This window comes from Manacus candei, unplaced genomic scaffold (genome assembly GCF_025592945.1).
Source record: "Manacus candei isolate 608988 ecotype Guabito, Panama unplaced genomic scaffold, ASM2559294v1 h1tg000036l, whole genome shotgun sequence".
Classification (NCBI taxonomy): Eukaryota; Metazoa; Chordata; class Aves; order Passeriformes; family Pipridae; genus Manacus; species Manacus candei.
In genome coordinates, this window is record NW_026138084.1 from 3,189,049 (window position 1) to 3,209,654 (window position 20,606).

Genomic DNA, 20,606 nt, shown 5'->3' on the forward strand with positions numbered 1-20,606 from the left:
TGTGTAATTTAGGTATGTGGTTATTTTGCAACACCCATCCTGTGCTCAGGCAGAGCCCTAAAGTTCAGGGATAACGTGGCCACTCACTGCTCCTCCTGTCAGGAGGGGAAACTGAGATGGAAGTAGCAAAGAAAGGAGTAAAATAGTCACTGTGTAAGTGGGTGGTGGTAATGACTCTGCCTGAAAGCCACCAGGAAAAGCAATTCCCACTAACAACATCGAGCCTGGCTCTTATCTCTGGGGAACATGGAGCTTTCCAGCCTGCAGACATTTCATTATCTGCTCTCAAAGTGACACAAAGGTGAGGTGTGGGAGCTATTTAAACAGCTGGTGACTCCTCATTGTGCACGGTTGGCTTTCAGGAATCCTGGATATCTGGAATTCCACAGTTTGACTAAAGGAAATTCGACAGATAAAAGGTTAGCAGCTGGTTTGTTGCTGGGCACAGATTGTTCCTCCCCGTCCCTAAAATATGCAAAGAGTAACATCATTAAACCAAGGGGATTCTGCAAACACACTACCAAAGGTTTCCTCGTGGTGCATGAGACAGCTCAAGGTGTGGCACAAAGGCAGTGAGGCTGGAAAAGGACATCTCAGAACGAGACAGTGAACAGAACCCAAACCACAGTGTGCTTGTGGCTTTCCCCTTGGACTAGAAAAGTAGGAAAAAATGTTCAATACTGCAAATGTTCTCCTGGCATCACCCTCAGAGCAGAGCTGGATACCAGCAGGGAGCACACAGGGTGGATCTGTTCAAAAAGAAGGAAGAGAAATTTCCAAGTTTTCTGGATTATTTAAACGGATATCTGTAAAAACGCACTTGCATTTAGAGGAACACAGAGGTTTGGTATTTAGTGAGGGAGAAAAAGGTCTTTCAGCTTCACAAATGAGAGCTGTGTCTTTCCTTTCATTAGCAGTGCCTGAGGTTTATCTTATATCAGTCATAATAAACCTCTATCATAATGTCATGGGGGAGAGGAAGAAAGTGAATAAAGGGAAGCACTTGGCACCTGCCACAGCAGCTCCTGCCAAAGCTGCAGACACACATGCACTGGGTTAGTTTCAAAAGGCTGTGGAAAAGGACAGATCTATCCTTCCTGCAAAGTCCTAGGAAAACATCAGGGAATTAAGTGGCAAAGACAGAAGCAGAACACAAGGAGGGGCAGTTCTGCAGCTGCTCACCTGGTGGATGCAGCAGAACACACACCATGGGCAACTCCAGCTCCACCCTCCAGCTCACAGCCTGATTCTGCCTCTGAAAGGCCTCCTGCCTTCCAGTGCTGTGCTCTCAGCCATTTCAGTTAAACTAAATCATTTCATTAGTTTTCCACACTTACCAGTATCTCTGATTTCAAAATAAATATTAATAATAATAAGAAAAGAATTAAAAATGCAGTTTTGGCTAGTTAAGGAAAACCCAGAAGGTGGTAAATCACATTTCTTCTCCAGACCCTGACACTGCAGAAAATTTTCCTGCTCATGCCCCCAGGCCACATGGTGCTCATTAGTAAGATGAGGTCATAGAGCTTTAAAGACAGAACAAAACCAAAGCTATGATGGTCAGAAAAACAATGTTCTAAACATAGGGAGGAGGACAGGGCTGGAAGAAGGCACATGCATCCACACATGACATTATAGTCACAGGCACTGCTGCTTCCAGAAATGACTTGAGGTCTCCAGGTGCTCTGTTTTTCCAGGCAGCACTGCTGCAGCTCACGTGCCTCCTAAACCAGCCTCTAGAAAAGTGCCCAAAAGAGAAAGTATTTCATAAGCTCAGGCCTTGGCTGCTGGGAAAAAATTAAATCCTCGTAAATACACTTGTAAAGATCGACTGGTTTCTCAGATGGACTCAAACAGCAGGGATGATACAGCAGAATCACAATGCATCTTTGACTTTTACACAAAGAAATCTGTGCCAGAATCAACAAAGGACTGATGTGAAGTTTAGAATCCCATCCCTTTGGAATGGATCTTTTCCACTGCCCGGCCTCACGCAGATCCCTTGAGCTGTGTTGCTGGAGTTTGGTTGCTCCACGGTGCCTGGGAAGCATTGACAGTGTCCAGAGAGATCAATTCTCTGTTTTTTGGAGGATTTATCAGTGCTGCTGTGGTCATCACACCCCTGGCTGTGCACAGAGTTATCTGTAACCCAAGGATGTATTGCTGGGGAAGGAGCCAAACAGCACAGGACTCATGAGGTGGAGTGGCTGAGCAAATGGTGCACATGTGTTTCCACTAACTGGGATTGAAATGTCATATGCAAGGATGGCCTTGGAGCACAAATGGTTTAAATGCATTGCAGAGCATGGAGCATTATGATGTTGTGGTGAAGGGCTGAGACCTCTCGTCTTACCAACACATTTCCTATGCCTGTTGAGAATAAAGCCCTCTGCACACATCCCACTGTGGCTGACACAGGAGAATGATCCCAGTGTGTTCTCACATAATTGTCCGCTGGAACAAGCACCTGTGAGGCACTCATCCAAATCTACACCAGCATGAGGCAGCCAAAAGGGAAAAACAGAGTTCTATTAGAACAATTGCTGAAATGAAACAACAGTTCTTTCGCGCTGGAGATGTCTGAATGAAGTGTGCTGGAGCTTCCACATCAGCACCACGCTGTAATAAATGCAGTGTTACACTGAAAATAGGGCTGGACTAAGGAAGAAACCCTCGGAGATCATCTAGTCCTTGCTCACACCCCGACACTTTCGTCATGCCAGAAAGAAACATCCTTGGAACCAGGCAGGCAGTCCCACAGAGCCAGTGCACACTGTTCCAGTGCACCCCTACCATCAAATCCTTGCTGTAATTTAGATTAGAAATGGCCCTTGCTACAATTTAAACTCACTGCTTCCACTGACATTTATAAATTTTTTCATTTCCTGTAGGAAAACGATTGCCTTGAAATGCCCCTTTTGATTCTGACATTAATTAATCAAATTAGCTTCCACCACACTTCAGTAAGCACTGCACTGTGAATATTTCATCTAGTGATATTAAAATCCCATTTTCTTCACAGACTGTCCAGAATTTCATGAAAACGATTTGTAATTCAATAAGACCTGAGATTAAGAGGGATGTGGATCATTTGTGAGCAATTCTGAGCATCGGAAGCTTCTCCCTGCATTTACTGTCACTGCTCCCATACTTAAAGATTTATAATTAAGGTATGTCACAGGGCATTGCTTCTGACCCCCATATCTTCCCTGGCCAAACATATCCCTTGTCACTACTCCTGCATGTCCACTTAAAATGTTTATCATGTGAATGGTCATGGTGCAGCTTTGGAATTCACTGCTCATCACTGTGCAAGGCTGAGCTCCAGTGTCAAGTGGAACAACTGGAGCTGGACCAGCTCCCATGGCTGTGAAGCCTCCCTGAGTTCGGGTTTTCAAGGCAAGAGGAAATAAACCCCAACAAAGCAGATGTCGGGCAGAGCTGTGGCTCTGGGGGTCCTCCAGGACAGCAAACCTGCCTCTGTCCTGCTCACTGCTCCAGAAAGAAAAGCTGTGTGTCCATAGCTGTGCAGACAGACCCTGGGCAGGAATGGCATGGGAAGAGAAACCAAGAGGGCTGAAGAAAAGCCTGGAATGTCAGAGGAAAAGAGCACAAATCCAGGTTTGCCTTCACCTGAAGTCCTCAGGTACCAGCACACTGTGCTTCAGGAGTTACCTGTGGAGCAGATCTGGGATTCCTTCTGCCAAGTGGTCTCTGCACTGCCACTGCAATTCACAGCACCGACAATGAGGAACCCTTAGAGGGACACCCAGGGGGGTGAGAGATAAACCCCCCTCTCTGTGGTGAGCACTTACCTTCACAGGACACACCATCAGCCATGAGGGTGTACCCAGCCAGGCAGGAGCACACGGCCTCTCCTTCCACCACGTTGCAGAGGTGCTTGCAGGGCCCGTTATCTGCACGAGGCACAATTACAAAACACATCAGCAGCCACGGCACGGATCAGCTGCAGTTACACACCTCCAGGTCCCAAAAACCATCCCAGCTTAGGCAACAGGGACTGCAGTCTGTAAACAACGTGTCCAACAGCCCTAATCACTGCTGACAGCCCTCCCCTGGCACCCTCCCTGCACTGCTGCCATGTGCTGCTGCTCCCCTCACACCCATGGGGGTAATTACACTGAAGGCAGAGTGTAGCCCCAAATTCCTTCCTCAGGAATTCCCCTGACAATTCCTCAGCCTTGTGCCAGAGGTAACAAATTAGGGATGTGTGTTGAGATCAGACTGGGGGAGGGATGAGTGGAATTTTATTCCATCTCCAGACATTCCTCACTCCCTGCATGAGTAGTTCCCACCTCCAACATACCTTTACACTGGTCCTGCTCCTCCTGCAAGGACACCACCAGAATGGGCTGAGAGGGAGAGGCTACTGGAGGGATGGTGGCTTCAGCTTCCAGCCTTGTCACCTGTGCCCTGTCAGGATCTGTAAGGCAAGGGATGCAGACAGAATCAGGGACAGCACCATCCCCACCCCACATGCCAAGGGGCCTGGTCCCATCCATCCCACCCCATCGTGGTCTGGAGGAGGAAACATCATCACGGATTACAGATCAGGGAGCCTGGCTGAAAACAACCTGTGTGGAGTAAAATATTGCAACATCTGAATAAACCAGAAAGTGATAATTTTATTTTTAAAAATCTCTGCTATATTGTAAGTACAGTGGCTGTCCTCCATTCAGTGTTTGATGGAAAAGAAATCCAAACCCCAAACAAGCCTTTGACCTTATTCTGTCCATCCTATTTCAACACAGATGAACAGGAGACACTCACCTTTATAAGCACAGGATACTTTGGAATGGCTTTTGTACAGCCAAAGGGAAAACATGACAGCTGCTGTCTGTCATTAAGATTTCCATCAGACAGTAATGTTAAAGGTATCAGGAAAAAAAAGAACTCTGGCACATCAATAAGAGTAATCCAGTTTATAAATATCACCAAAACAGAAGCCTAAATCCATAAGGCTGAATTCTTCCTTAAGAGGGAGGTGTCCTGTTGCCACTGACTCAAGTTCAAATATCACCCAGAGCAAAGTGTGATTCACCAAACAATGACAACATTAAATGACTAAGGGTGATTGCAGTGCAGGTTTGGGGTATGGGAAGAGTGATTTCATGAAAAAAAACCAAAGTCATCACAGACATACAATGAGCTGTGGCACAGAGACAAACAAAATCACCTGCTTGTGGCACAGCCTGAGTGATTTCCCCAGAAATGCCAGAGATGGGCACACACACAGAGGACAAACGAGAAATAAAAGGCCAGGCAGAGCACATGTGGTTTAGCCAAGTGTAACCAGTGAGGTTCAGAGTCACAGAATCCCAGAATGTGCTGAGTTGGAAGGAACCCACAAGGATCATCCAGTCCAACCCCTGGCCCTGCACAGGCCCATCCCCAAGAGTCACCCCCTGTGCCCCAGAGGATCAGCCAAACCCTCCTGGAGCTCTGGCAGCCTTGGGGCTGTGCCCACTGCCCTGGGGAGCCTGGGCAGTGCCCAACCAGCCTCTGGGGGAAGGACCTTTTCCTGAGATCCAACCCAAACCTGCCCTTAATTTGACCCAGGAATGAGCCAGCAATGACCAACCCTTCCTCCCCTTGCTCCTCCCATCCACCTCAGGTGTCCCACACACAGTCCTCTCCCCTCATCACAAGTTTCTACCCCAGCTGAGCTCTGCAAACCCCTCCACACTTCTTGGCACAGCCACAGGCACCACAGTCCTGCAGATCTGCAAGAACACTGACAGCACAACAGGATGTCTTCACCCAAATCTGCACTTCGGCCCAGCTGGTGGGGGGGAGAAGCAAAGTAAAGCCAAACAAAAGCACACACACGCTCCAGGTGAGCCAAATTTTGCAGTGCTAAAATAAGAACTATTTTTTTTGCCCCTTTTGGATTAGGTTCCTTCCCCAGAACTTTAATTCAAACAACAGAGCAGACAGCTGCCACAGGAACAGTCAAAGACATCACTGATGTAACACCACGTTGAGAAGGATGACATAAATGCTCATTGTTTGGCTTGGGAAGAGAGTTGGGAAGCCTAAGGGATTCTGTCATTGGATGGAAACACTGGTTTTGCTCATTAAATAACTGAAAGCACTTGTAACTAATATAAGGTTTCAACTTTTCGGGTTATCTGATTTGAAATCCTGCCACTGGAGAACTGCAGAAATCAAAACAATTACAATATAATAGACTTTCTTTTCCAGACTTCCACCACACTGGATAAATTTAGAGTTTGTTATCATTGAAAGATGTTAATGATTTTAGATAAAAATCAAAGCTCAGGAAGCAATGCTGATTCTGTCTAAACTGAGTTAAGTTTATCTAAAGGAAACCTAACTGTGAAATACAAAATTTCTCTGAGAAAAGATAATTCATTAAAAACCTTTAGAAATCCTCCTCTGAAAAGTGCAAACACTCTTAATTTGAACATATGAGATACCACCCTGAGCTCACACCACCAAAACAAAGAAATACGGTATAATTAAGTTTCCTAAATTATTATTTTTCTTTATATTTTACGATTTCTACAGAACATGTCCATGCATCAACACCCAAAAATAACCTCACGGAAACCAAAGAGAAACTAAAGAAAAGCTTAGAAGAGCAATGCAGGTGACACAAAGATATTGCCACTCCTGGTGTTCCCTGCCCATCTCACCTGGAGAGCAGCTGGTCCCATCATCCTGCAAGGTGAAATCTGGGAAACATGAGCACTTGTAGGAGCCCACGGTGTTGATGCACAAATGCTGGCAGAGCTCCCCACCATAGAGGAGACACTCATCCAGGTCATCTCCAGGCAGGCTGTTTGATAGTTCAGCTTCACTGCTGATGGACAGAGCTTCATTGTGATCTTCCCTCTCTGAAACTACAACAGAACAGCACCTGTTGGTTCTCTGATGGGTGTTTTTGCAGTGGGACTGGACAGAATGGGGTGTTTGGTCACACAAACTCCAAATAAAGGCAGAGCTACCCAAAACAGTTACTCCAAGGATAGAGCAAATGAACCCATCCTGGAATAACACCACTGTGCTGAAGGTCCACCTTCTCTCTCTGTAAAGCTGGAAGGACAGACATTTTACAGGAGCCACTGAGAAACAGGGAGACCCTAGGAGGTCACAAGCTCCCCTTTCACACTGACTGCCAACACCCTTGCTATTTGTATTTGAACTAAGGTATCACCCTGAAGCCTCATCTGAAATCGGCCCCATCAAAGAACCACACTGAATTTCAAATTTCAGGAGAAAAACGCACCCAGTTGGTTTGGAAACTCTTCTCAACACCACAATTTATTGGCTCCTTCTGTACCAGCATCACCAACAGCCTGGGAGCCACTGAGCAGTGACATGGCTGCCCTATCCACTGCTTTTGAACACAATCCTTTTCCATCCCCAACCCAGTCTGACAAGACTTTCTGTGACACCAAAATGAATTGTTCAGCGAGTTTCTCAGCCAGTTTTTCTTAAATAAACCTTTTCCCTTGTTGGTGAGAGAAAATACACATTTAGTTCATGAGACCAAAATTGTACCCTCACATATGCAGGAGGTTACCATGAAACTCATGTGACAGGTGGGTACAGAGTGATGCCAGAGAGAACGTGATCTTGGGCTGAGCCTCATGGCTGTCCAAGCTCCAGATTTGCCACGTTCCCTTTGTCAGGCCTCTCTGGCTGCAGAATTTGCCTCAGCTCTTCAGCATCACTATGTTTATATGTTTAAAGTGTGAAAACACACTTGCAGTGCTCTGGGGCTGTTCCAGAGTGTGCTGTGAGAAAGCTGCCATTCTGTATGAAAATCTACTCCCAGGATGTTTCATTGATATCACAGTCCATGGGATTACTTGGAGTGAACAAAAGTCATCCTTTGCTTTATACAGAATCCTGCAGGATTGCTCCTGCTAAAACACACCTTCAGTTTGCTCCTTATGGAGGGCTGGTGGAGGCCTCTGGACTGTGTGACTCAGGGGGGAAAACCAAACAAAACACCAAACTGCTCAAGAAGGTCTGTTTAAGGATCAGAAACATCCACATATTCTTTGCTTTTTTAAAAGTGTTTTAAGAACAAGTCTATACTTGATCTGAGAGGCAAAGCAACTGTTCACACTACTCCTTCCAGCAGCTCCCTGCATGACCTTGTGACACACAGACCTTGTCTGCGATGTCTCCAAATGATAAATGGGCACTTACCCTTCTCAGGTGTCACTGTTGGCAGGGGCTCAGGATGCCTTTTGATTTCTGGATGGATGAAGTGGTCCCCCCCCTCACAGCAGGACAGCATCACATGGCTGCAGGGGTAGCCCAGGTTGATGTTGGACTCACAGGTTTTGCCCTCACTCCTCAGTCTCAGGCCCAGACTGCAGCAGTCACAGCATTGCTGCAAGGGAAGGGCACTGTCAGGAACAAGGATTTGGGAGCACTGGCACAGGCTGCCAGGGCAGTGGTGGAGTCACCAACCCTGGAAGTGTTCAAAACACATGTGGATGTGGTGCTTGAGGACGTGGTTTGATGGTGAACATGGTGGTGATGGGTTCATGGTTGGACCTGGTGATCTTAGAGGGCTTTTAGAACCTTAACAATTCTCTGATTCTGTGATTTAATACAGCTTCAGGGATGAGCCCCCACACATCTGGAACTGATCTGCACTTCCCTCAGCATCTGGAAAAGCACTTTGGGTTTAGACACTTGCAAACATCAAAGCTTTACTTGTGCTTGTTTTTGCCATTCTGCACAGAGGGGTCAACTGCAGCCCCAGTAAACACAAAGTCTGGCTGTGCCAGGGATTTCAGCAGCTCCACGTGCAAGGAAGGAGTGGTGCCACAGACCAGCTCCTCCCAGCTCTTGCACAGCCATTGCTCGTGTGTGGTATGAATAAAAATCATAAAGAAAACAACATAGATCTACACCTCTTAGCATTAGAGCTCAAGAAATGATCAGTTGTGGGACACAATGTGACAGGAATTGGAAAGAGCCTGCACGGACAGGAGGATCAGCAGCACCTGAGCCCTGTCAGGGTGTCAGGAAAGACTCTTTCTCTCTGCACCACTGCCCTGCAAACCTACTGTGACCTTTAATTACCTGACTGTGCTGGGCACATCCTGCTGAGACAGTGGCTGGAGGAAGGCCAGGGTGCATTTCCTGAGCTATTTGCCTTCCTTTTCCTTCCTGAGAGCATCCAAGCAGCAGCAGCTTTGCTGACAGGTTGATGCAATGGGGCCTCCCACCTCTTGCAGTTTGATCTGCTGCAGGTGGCAGACAAAACCTGGTAGTGCTTTACTGAGTCCCATACAGACCCACTGCACAGTCAGGCCACAAACCCACATCAGACAAATGATATCAAATTCAAAAAGACTATACTGTGCATGCAGAGAGGACACCTAACCCAGCAGGGAAGGTGAGGAGCTGGGAGTCTCTGCTGCAGAGACAGCAGGGGTCGTGTGGGAATTGAAGATGCTTGTCTGGATTTAGATTTAAAATGTCCTCTTATATTTATATATTTTAATATATTTTTATATATTTTAATTTTATATATATATATATATACACATTAAACTGTCAGATTAGTTATAAAATCTTTCCCTCTGCAACTCCTCTGATAATCATCCACTCCAGTAACTCATAAAACAGCCTCTCTGAACCCAGAGAGGTGATTTCAGTCTATCCAAATATTCAGCCAATGCAAAGGATCAGACACAGAAAAGAAGGGAATGATTTGAGCTGGCACCAGTGAGCTCTGCCAACAGAAAGTCCAGGGCTGGAGAAGCAGCAAATTGAACTCAGCTCCCACTTCCCAGGAGGGAGATCCCTCACCTGAGGAGGGCAAGTAAGAGAAGGCTGGATGAGCATGGAAATGGGAAGGAATCATGTTTCATGATTAGCAATCCCAGGGGGGCATTCCCATTAAATCAGAGCCTGTCTCCCGTAGGGAAATGGGAAACTCATCCACTGACAGCTCAATCTGCAGAAACTCCTCCACAAAGTCACTTTTTTCAAGACTCAAATGCTGCAGCTTTGGGGTTTCTTGAGCATTTCACACAATACACAGCGTTGCATGTTCAGCCAATACTTATGGCTACAGCTCATAGTTTATGTCCCTGCTTCCTAAACCAAAAAATCCCTAAATATCATAACTAGCAGACGTTACTCACGTTTGCAAATATGCACAGCCAGAAGGAGTTGCCTTTACGTGCTCAAATACATGTTTGTGAAAAATTTACAGTACAGGTCCTGAGGAAGATGAATTATTTTGGACACTGAATAGCTAAATCATCTTTCCAAAAGAAGTTTTAAAAATACCCAACCTAGTTATAATGGATTGTGGTCGTGCTAGAAAAGGGAAAATTCCTGTTTCCTTCCTCCCCAAATCCAGAATCCTCAAATTCAAAATTTTATGGAAAGAAAATCCTATTTTCGGTAATTTTTTTAAATTTTGTCTCCATTTTTTTTCAGCTTCAGTATGCCAAACAGAAGTTCAGGGTAGTACGTGGTTTTACCGAAGTACTATAAAATACGTAATATTTGCCTTGAAGAACCTGGCTTCTTTCAGTCATAGTTTGATTCCCAATTTATCCCATGTGCAGGTGTGATAGGGAGTGTTAAATCAGTCAGACACCTTTAGGTTCACATATTTTCCAGGTGAACAAAACAGTCTCATTTTCCAGTGGAAAAACTTGTTCGCTGAAAAGTTCCTTCTACAATGCAAAAACTTGAATGCCTCGATCTTCTATCAACTACTTTCTGAACTGCACAGGAATTCTACGGCTGATATGATAGAAAATGAAACTATTTTAACCTTCCAGTTGAGAAACATACCTTGAGAACCATTCTGTGGTTCACACCTTTCTATGTTCCTCTCACAACTATCTTTGCTGGAATCCAGCATAACTGGATTTGCTATGGTGGTATCTCCATCCTCTAGGAAAATATCCCTAAGCATGTATTTTTTGTATAAAATGAGAAAACCTTTCTTGTGATACAAAGCATTAAAAACCTTTGTATGTTTGATTATATAAAGTTTGATTATTTTCTATTACAATAGTACATATTGTAATACAAAAGAAACACGAAGTCTCAACAGTCTCGATGTTTATTGATTTAAATTCTTTTTTTTCAAGCAGTAGCTGCAATGACTGAAGAGCTGAATGGGCTAAATAGGTGAGCAAAGCTGTTCCTTCAGTAATTTTATCATTTCAAATGGTTTCTCTTGAAGGAAAACATCCCACTGGAACTGGCATGAGGAACCATTCCACAAAAGTATTTTGTCCCGTGTTTCAATTCAGACAGGAATGAGGGAGTTATCCCTCTCCACTTCTTCCTGAGGAATGACTGTGTAATCAGATTTACTCTACAGCTTGGGCTCTGCCTGGCATGCAAACAACCCCTGGGGAAAACCTAAGAATAGCAATTCTCTCCCATTTCAAACATTAATGTCTTCTCCCAAATTCGCAAATTCTCTTTTTACTCTACTGATACACTGCAGACCCAAATAAACAGTAGTTCTGAAAATGAGAAATTGGTATAGCTAATTAAACTTCAAACTCCCCAGTAGATGGCCATGGATTTTGCCTCCCCAGTGAACAATTATCTGGGAGAATCACCAGTGTACCAGGACAGACAGAACTAATCAGGTTCCTGCTGAGACGACGGAAGCTGTATTTAAGCTCAGCTCTAGCCCTGGACATTATTATCAGAGGGAAACGAATTCCACAATGCACCCTTCTGGTGGAAACAAGACAAGTGAGCAAGCAAGCTGCTGAATCTTCAAACTGGTTTAAATTGGTTGGGCTCCAGTGACTCTCATAAAGCAAATCTCATTTATCCAAGTGGGGGCTGTGGCTCAGGGTTTGTGATTTGCAGTGTTGGTTAATGGGCTGCCTTTTTTTATGAGCAAAAGCTTCCATCACCATCTAAATGCTTGCTCCTCTAGTCCATCATTGTGTTTAAAAATGGGGTCACAATTCAACATTGGGGCCAAGTAAACTGTCCAGTAATGGGTTTTGCATTATATCTTCAATTAAGTTTTGCCCCATCATTTTCTAAATTCTTCTACACAACAGATATAGAAACTAAAATGGACTTTTCAGCTACTTCCAAAGTGAGGAAGCAAAAGTAATACAACCAGTTAAGTCTACAGAATGGAGATGGAAAGAATTCAAAACAACATTACTGTAAAATTTTAAAAGAGGTTGTAAACCTTAATGCAAACAACCTAATGTCCCTGTTACATTCCTGCAACCTTATCTTTTCTGTGCTCCACAATAATGCATGAACCATTTCCTGCTAAATGCAGGAAATGAGGACACCTCATGCTGGGAACAAAACCTGCAGAAGCAGCAGAGCAGCTCACCTTGTAGGATGACCCCGTGCAGGGGTCACCGTCCTCGGGGCCGCACGTGTCGCCCTCCTTGGCAGCGACCATCCCGGCCAGGCAGCTGTTCTCCCGCACCGTGGACACACAGCACTGCTTCTGGGCAATCCTGCAGAGGGGCAGGGAGAACACAACAGCATGGCATGCAAAACCCCCCCGAGCTACTGGATTCATAACACATTCCACAGATTCGGTCTCTCCGACAGCTGGGGCAGAGGAGGGGCAGGGACTGAGCTCTGCTCTGGGGGGACCAGGGACAGCAGCCAGGGAATGGCTGGAGCTGTGTCAGGGCAGGCTCACGTTGGATCTCAGCCAAAGGTTCTTCCCCCAGAGGCTGGTTGGGCACTGCCCAGGCTCCCCAGGGCAGTGGGCACAGCCCCAAGGCTGCCAGAGCTCCAGGAGGGTTTGGCTGATCCTCTGGGGCACAGGGGGTGACTCCTGGGGATGGGCCTGTGCAGGGCCAGGGTTGGACTGGATGATCCTTGTGGGTCCCTTCCAACTTGACATATTCTGGGATCCTGTGCGATGTGTAAATACTCCCCTGGCCCCCAGCTTTTCCCAGACATGGTGTGTCACAGGATCAGGGCAGGGCCCGGCCCTGTGCTGGCACTGCCGAGGCCCCTCAGTCCTGGGTTCAGTTCTGGGCCCCTCAGGAGAAGACAGACATTGAGGGGCTGGAGTGTTTCCAGACAAGGGAACGGAGCTGGGAAGGGGCTGGAGCAGCAGGAGCAGCTGAGGGAGCTGGGGGGGCTCAGCCTGGAGAAAAGGAGGCTCAGGGGGGACCTTCTGGCTCTGCAACCCCCTGACAGGAGGGGGGAGCCGGGGGAGGGGTCGGGCTCTGCTGCCAGGGAACAAGGGACAGGAGGAGAGGGAACGGCCTCCAGCTGTGCCAGGGGAGATTTAGCTTGGATACTGGGAATATTTCTTCATGGAAATGGTTGTCAAGTACTGGAACAGGCTGCCCAAGGAAGCAATGGAGTCCTCATCCCTGGAAGTGTTCAAAAAACATGTAGATGTGGTGTCTGGGGACGTGGTTTAGTGGTGGACCTGACAGTGCTGGGTTACCAGGTGGACTCAATGATCTTCTCCAGCCTTAATGATCCTCTGATTCTATGAATATTAGTATAATACAGAGAGTACCACTGGCCTTTGCAGGAGGTATTTTATTTCTAGTAAAAGTGTCCTGATAAATGCTCAAGAAGTCTTGTGTTTAGGTCACTGTCTCTCAAAGTCTGGTCACCAATATCCCTCACAACTCATCACTGTTTGTGTGACAGTCCCTCTTCCCCATGTTTTGTTTCTCAGAAGTATTTTGGAAGGTTTCAGAAATCAAAAACCAGACAGAAATCTTGTTCCATGTACAGTGGGGAAAGGGAAACACACCTGTACACACTTCCTCCTTCACCAGCCAGAGGGCTGAAGCGCTGGACAGGGCTGGAGGAAAGCATCACATCACAACACACCTATGAACTCTCCTTTATACCACCACAGAGTGTAACCCAGAACTAACTTTGGTTATCAAAGAGAAGGTTATGGGTGACTAGATCACTGTATATGAAATACTTTGGGAATGTACATTTCCTAGACATGGTGCTTCAAATCAAACGTTTTAACAAGATTCAGTGAAGGCTGACATGATGAAAAATCTAAATGTCAAATTCCTAAATGGATTTTAATAGATATTCATTGAAATACTAAAATACTCTTCCCTACTATTTTTAAGTCTATAGTGGATGCCTCTCATTCAAAGAGGGATGTGCCTCCTTCATACATATATAGAAGGGCAGATAAATCCCATAGTGCCTTTGGCTTTACTCTGTAGCATCTTTTAGGTTAGAAAAGATCTTCAGGATTAATTGCCAACTGGAGAAATACAAATTTTTGAGCAATGAATTATTACTACCCAAATGTATTCAGGTATCAGTAATATAACTATCATTTCTTACAGAAGACATCCAAACTTTCATTACAATTTTAAAAAAAAGACCGCCAAAACCAATCAAAAGTTATTATTGTCTGTAAAAATGACAAAATGCTGTTAGAAGCATTTTTATATGCTCAAAGTATTTACTGTATTTAAACACTGAAATCTCTATAGATTCATGTTCTCTGAAATGTGACATTTAGCCATGAGAAATTCCTGGGGCATTGTTGTGTCATTAGCCACATTTTAGTATTTTCTACCTATCAGCACAACTCAGTTTCAGCTCCTCTAACCCCAGAAAATGAACTGGGAACAGCATTAACCACATTCTCTTGGCTTTTATCTTCTTCACAAACCTACTCTTTGCAGAGTAGATAAGTAAGTTTGTGGTTCAAAGAAGCTTCAGACCATTTCTGCTTCAGGAAAGAGTTAATGAGTTAAGATCAGTGAATGTTTTAAACTGCTGTGAGTCTCTAACTGGGACATGGTGTCAGCAAAAAGCAGGATCTGTGCTGGGACAGTTGATGCAAAAGCCACTCAGATAAACATTGCTCTGTTATGATAAAACATAACAATTATAAGATAAAAATTACTATGCTGGGTCAGATGAGATTTCATCAAGCCTAACATCCTATTTCTGACACAGCCTGGGAGTACAAGCTCTGGGAGTATTTTTACATCTGACTATCAATTGATTATCTTAAGATTTCCTGTTCTTGCTTTAGTTTAAGTTCAGTCATCAAGTTATTGCCCATGATCTCATTTAGGCAGTCCCAGTGTCAATCCTGCAGCCCATGTTGTGGTCTCTAAACAGAGATGAGCCAAGTTGGGACATGAATGTCCAGAGACATCAAGATACATCAACAAGCAGCTTTAACACTGAAGTTTTTTGCCACCTGAACATCCCAAGAGGGCACTTGGAAAAAACCTCAGTCTGCAACCTCCATATGAACAACTTACAGCAGACACAGGGGAGGCTTCACTTCTCTGTGGGGACCAGTGACAAGACTGAAGGGAATGGCTGGAGCTGTGTCAGGGCAGGCTCAGGTTGGATCTCAGCAAAAGGTTCTTCCCCCAGAGGCTGGTTGGGCACTGCCCAGGCTCCCCAGGGCAGTGGGCACAGCCCCAAGGCTGCCAGAGCTGCAGGAGGGTTTGGCTGATCCTCTGGGGCACAGGCGGTGACTCTTGGGGATGGGCCTGTGCAGGGCTGAGGGTTGGACTGGATGATCCTTGTGGGTCCCTTCCAACTCAGCATATTCTGGGATTCTGTGACTTGTTTGCCTCAGCCGAGAACATCAACCCTTTGTCATGGTGATTGTCACTTTTAAACCCAAATATTTATGGAAAACTATCCTGGCAGAACAGGAGCTAATTTTTGAAATTCGTATCTATCTTCTGTCCCCATCCCTGGAAGTGTTCAAGGCCAGGCTGGACAGGGCTTGGAGCAATCTGGTCTAGAGGAAGGTGTCCCTGCCCATGGTAGGGGGTGGAATGAAGCTTTAAGGACCCTTCCAACCCAAACCAGTCTGGGATTCCATGACTTTACTTTTTACCATCTTTAGATACTGAGTTGAGTCAGAGGCAGACTCTTGGGAGCCTGCCTTTCTTCCAGCACCCAGATGGTGCCTTGGGGCTGGATCAGTGCAGGGTCACCAGCCCTGCACACTGGCACATCTCCCAGTGGCAGCACCAAGTTTTTGTCCTTGCTGTCAAGGTTCTGAGGCCACATATTTGAATATTTTTTACATTAAATATTTTCTTTAGACGTAACATTTATAGGTGGGTTTAAATCTTTAAAACAGGGACACAAATGAAATTTTAGAAGTAAAACAGCTGAACCCCTGATCTCTTATTCCTTTAAATCCCAATAGATTCACAGGGACCGAAACATTTAGGATCTGGCTTTTTCATCTAAACACAGCCTCAGATGTGCAGGTGCAACTCATTAATGTATTGGATTTGCACCTACTTAGGCCAAGGCTGGAATTTTTTAATCTGTCTTGACTTCACAGACAGTTGGTATGTGTCAGTTATGTCATGCCAGACCCCAGTGGGGAGGATTTTCATCTCCCAGTGACTTCAGAAAGGTGTAATGATGCAAAATTTGATAAAAGTGATTATGCCAAACCTTTTCAATGCTGTAAATGGTGGGATCACTCCTTGAGAATCTGAGTCTGGAGTAACTTTGCCTTCATCCCTCCCTAAGGCCTGTTTCAGACTAGGGGGAAGGGAATTGGATGAACTGCAGCCAGTGGAATATTGAATCCATGTTACTCTGCACCCACTCTCCTTCTCCTGCTGTGCAGGAGCCACTGGCAGCATTATCAGGGTGCAAGATCCCCCCTCCAGCTGAACACAGGCACCACAACCAGGGGCCATTCACCCTGGGCAATAAACACACCATTTCATGACACCATTAACAACTGATCACTGCATTTAGCACTTGCCAAAGGGAAGCCAAGCTCTGCCCTTCTATTTATCTGCAACTCCACAAATGTGCTGAGAATGGGAAAAAAATTTCCTCTGCTCACATAAGAGAGGAAAAAATCTTAACAGGCTTTGTTTAGAATAGATTTTAGGGAAATGGAGGGGGAAATCCTTCTTTCTAATTTGCCATGACATATTGCCAGTCTACCAACAAATCAGACCATGGATGAAACCGTTCTCAGCCTCCTGGACATCCCACGAATTATATTTGATTTCTCCTAAAGGACTGTTCTTTATTTTAACCCAAAAATGTTGGGGGTTGCCTCACATACCTGCAAATGTCACCATCCATTCCACTCACAGGGATTTCTGTGCACTCCCCATTGTCTATGGCCCACTGTTGTCCAGCTCCACAGCAGCTCTCAATCAATTCCTTCGTGGAACCTGTGTAAAACATACACCCAGAATTTTTTATATGGAATGGATTGGGTTTAGCTCTGTTTCCTTAACTGAGGAGATCTTTAAAATTGCAATAGTTTGGCCTTTTATTTTCCTTTATTTCCACATTTCATTTGGTTAAATGTAAAAAAAGAAACAGGCAACTGATACCTGAAGCATCTTGATATAATTGATCACCTGGTGATGCCTTTCAGGAAGGAACAGCAGAAGGAAATTAGAGTTTTAAATACAATAAAAGACATAACTGGTTTAAAGAAAACTCCACATTTGACATCTCTGAACAAAAAGACCTGTGAAAAATCATGCTTGGTTACCAAGGTGTAACAGTGCCCTCACTATCACAGGCTGGATTAGCTGACAGTGTCCCAGCCCTGGAGGGTTCAGCTGGTTTAAAACCATAATGAAAAGGGTTTGAGGACATAACTCTGCCTCTGCTAATGAGCTCCTGTAAAACACTGGCACCAGGATGCAGTGAAGGAGATGGATGTGCAGAATTGCTGCACTAGTTTTCACATTTTTCCTTGTGGACTTCCAGCTAAGATGTAAATTTGCAGGTTACAGTGAAATATGACTTAATTTGCAATATCCTACATCCCTGCTGTATAGAACAGACTAGGGCACATCACACTGGGCAGGAACAGCGTGTTTTGGAGCCTGGACAGCAGTTTGCTTCATGGAGGGACACTTGCCATGCTCTGGGGTGCAAACACCAGGCACTGCCACAAACCAGCTGAGGAGATGCCAGTGCCAGGATCCTGCTCCATAGGGCACCGTGCTGGGGTATTGGGAACATCCCTCCTGCAACTGCTCCTGCTCTGGGAGCAGTCACACAGGTACCAGGAGAGAAAATGATTCAGAGATGCCTTTTAGAGGGCCATGAGGTGCATTACAAGTGCTTGGGGGCTGTGATTTGGATCTACATGTCAATGCACACAACAAAGATGGTCTATCAGGCTCTCCAGAGCCCATGGCCCTGTGCCGAGCTGGAACAGCACCTGCTCTCTCCCTTGGCCCACTGGAAGTGCTCCAGTTCTTCTTAAAGCCATTTACATGGATATAAGGAACATTTTGTGCCTTTTAGTCATATTTCCAGGCCAGTCTCTGGCATGGTTTGGTGTTACCAATGAGAAGGAAGAAAAGAAAACCAGTCCCAAGTTGATGGAGACGTGTGGGTGCAATGGACCTTGGGCAGCCCCAGAGCTGAGCTCTCCTTGCCCACGGCCCAGCACTCCACACTGCAGAACTATGTCTTTTCAAGAACCTATAGCCAGTTTTTACATCCATCACTTCTGATCGATCTAAATCACTTCTGCTTGCAGCAGGAGGGTGGAACCACTTTCTCTGCAAGGATTTTAGGAAAAATGCCACTGCTGCAAAGGGCCCTGCTGAAGGTGCAATGCTCTCCTGACAAGACTTAGCAACAAAACAACTGGGAGCCAAGCTCTGCTGGTCTGGCCTTGCACAGTTTTGATCTGTCAGGGAACTGCATTCAGGTTGGCAGGAGGACTCTGCAGTCACCCCATGTGAACCCAGACCCAAACCTTCTCCTCCTGTGTGTTAACAGCAGCATTGCAGGGCAGCTCCCCCAACACGTCCAGTTTGATGAAAAAGTTCACTGAATCCTTACTTTTGTCTGCATTTGGTACATGGTACCAAGTCAAATAATATTTCCTTGCAAAATTGTAACACTTAACTATAAGTGAGGCATTTTTAGAAACGGCTGCATCTCAAAACAGCTGGGCCTCCACACTGCACAATTCAGAAAAACACAGAGAACCGAAGTTACCAAACATTTCTGCTGCCACAGAACAGCAGAGTGGGGAAGGCTGGAGGGGACCACAGTGGGCCACGCACTTAAAACAGTTATTCTGTGTTTCAAACAACAGTAGGAGCACTTTCTATAGTGTGTTGTAAAGCTAAGCAGTCATTAGGTAGCAAGAGTAAGAAGTTTAAGTGACGTGCTGTCTGCAATGTTAAAAAATATTGGCACTTACACAAATGGTTTGTGTTGGAAGCAATGCTATATCTCCTCTCCTTCCAACCCCCTGCCATGGGAAGGGACACATCCCACTAGACCAGGTTGCTCCAAGGTCTCCCCCACCCTAAATAACACAAACCTCCCCAGCAGAAGGCTATTCCTTTGCACTTTCAACTGTTAATTTAGGAGAAAATATTGGATTTTGGAAACCAAAAAGGTCTCCCCAGTGTGGCTTGCTTTACAAAAAGCAGCTAGGAAAAAGAAAGCCATACAAAATACAACGTTTGTGATCGTCAAATGCTCACAAGAAAACAACTTTAAGGAACTATATCTAAGAGAAAACAGTCCGTGTAAAATGCCTTCCCCATCAGTGACTGGGATGGATGGGTGAGGGGAGGAGGTTACCCAGTGACAAGACACAGCTGCAGCCACCAGTGCCCAAACACCCCTTTCACCCCCTGTGCCCCCCTCAGCCCTCGCCCTTCCCTGGGTTTTGTTGGTGCATCAATAAACAGGAACCCCAAAAACACAGTCACAGTTTGATACTTGTCACTAAGAAGGAGAGTTGGGCTTCCAGGACGAAAATCAACCTTTTTGTGCCCACAAACTCCAGCTGTGTCACTGCCCAGGGTTCCATAGAGCAGGGGAGGGGTGTTACTGCCAGGGAATGCTGTGGGAAAATCCCAGCTCTGCAAGGGCTGCACAGAGATCCTGGCACACAGAGCTTCATCTCCACCCTGACCCCTCACTCACACACTGAAAACAATTAGGAGCAAGCGGGCAGGAGGGTGCACTTCACCCTACTGTGAATTTTATTTGTTCTCTCTGGGGAGAAACAACCCAGCCCCGATTTGAAGCCACTTTGCTCTCCCCCCGTGGGGCCCAGCTGAGGGGGTTTGGGGACCAAAGCCATTCCTGTCCCCCTACACTGCCCCAGTCCCCTCCCAGCCCAGGGCACCAGAACAAACACCAGCCGGCCTGCAGCCCATGCAATGCCTTCCCTTCACACAGCACATCAACAATGGTAAATGTTCCTGAGCCCTGAGAGCTGTCTCAGGGGTCAGAGCTGCTCTGTGACACGAGAGCATTGATCTGATCAGCTAAACTGGCAGGAAATACACCCAGCGCCAGGTAATTACAAAACATTGCTATAAAATACTTCTTTAACATCATTTTAATTCACTCCCTTGGTGGAAACTCCACTCATTTAACCAAGCACTGCAATACATTTGTTGCTCTTGCTAGAACACAAGAATAGAGCAGAATTTACTTATCTATATTGCAGTAATCTACATGATTTATAACGCAAATAAAAGTGAGTTACTCGTTCCTCACTAAAGATTCAATATCAGATTGCTCTCCTGAAGAGTCACACTATTAAACAGTCATATTTGTAAAATATATTCCCTTTTGTTGTGATCTTACGAATAATTAAA

General features: G+C 45.6%; 2 protein-coding genes across 5 annotated transcripts in view; one reads left to right on the plus strand and one right to left on the minus strand.

The window, feature by feature from the left end:
• The window catches only part of LOC127473544 (uncharacterized), a 460,553-nt gene that overhangs the window by 301,141 nt on the left and 138,806 nt on the right, over positions 1–20,606 (plus strand). The gene's annotated exons all lie outside the window — the stretch shown is intronic.
• The window catches only part of FBLN2 (fibulin 2), a 110,463-nt gene that overhangs the window by 18,322 nt on the left and 71,535 nt on the right, over positions 1–20,606 (minus strand). For 3 of the 4 annotated variants that reach the window (XM_051793227.1, XM_051793225.1, XM_051793226.1), the window contains exons 3-9: positions 17,066–17,177; positions 12,362–12,491; positions 8,206–8,392; positions 6,681–6,887; positions 4,328–4,444; positions 3,816–3,917; positions 2,354–2,488 (exon numbers count right to left, since the gene is read on the minus strand). In XM_051793227.1, the coding sequence (XP_051649187.1) occupies positions 2,354–2,488; positions 3,816–3,917; positions 4,328–4,444; positions 6,681–6,887; positions 8,206–8,392; positions 12,362–12,491; positions 17,066–17,177 (990 nt within the window). The remainder of the gene's footprint in view (positions 1–2,353; positions 2,489–3,815; positions 3,918–4,327; positions 4,445–6,680; positions 6,888–8,205; positions 8,393–12,361; positions 12,492–17,065; positions 17,178–20,606) is intronic. The other variant, XM_051793228.1, reaches the window with a different exon arrangement.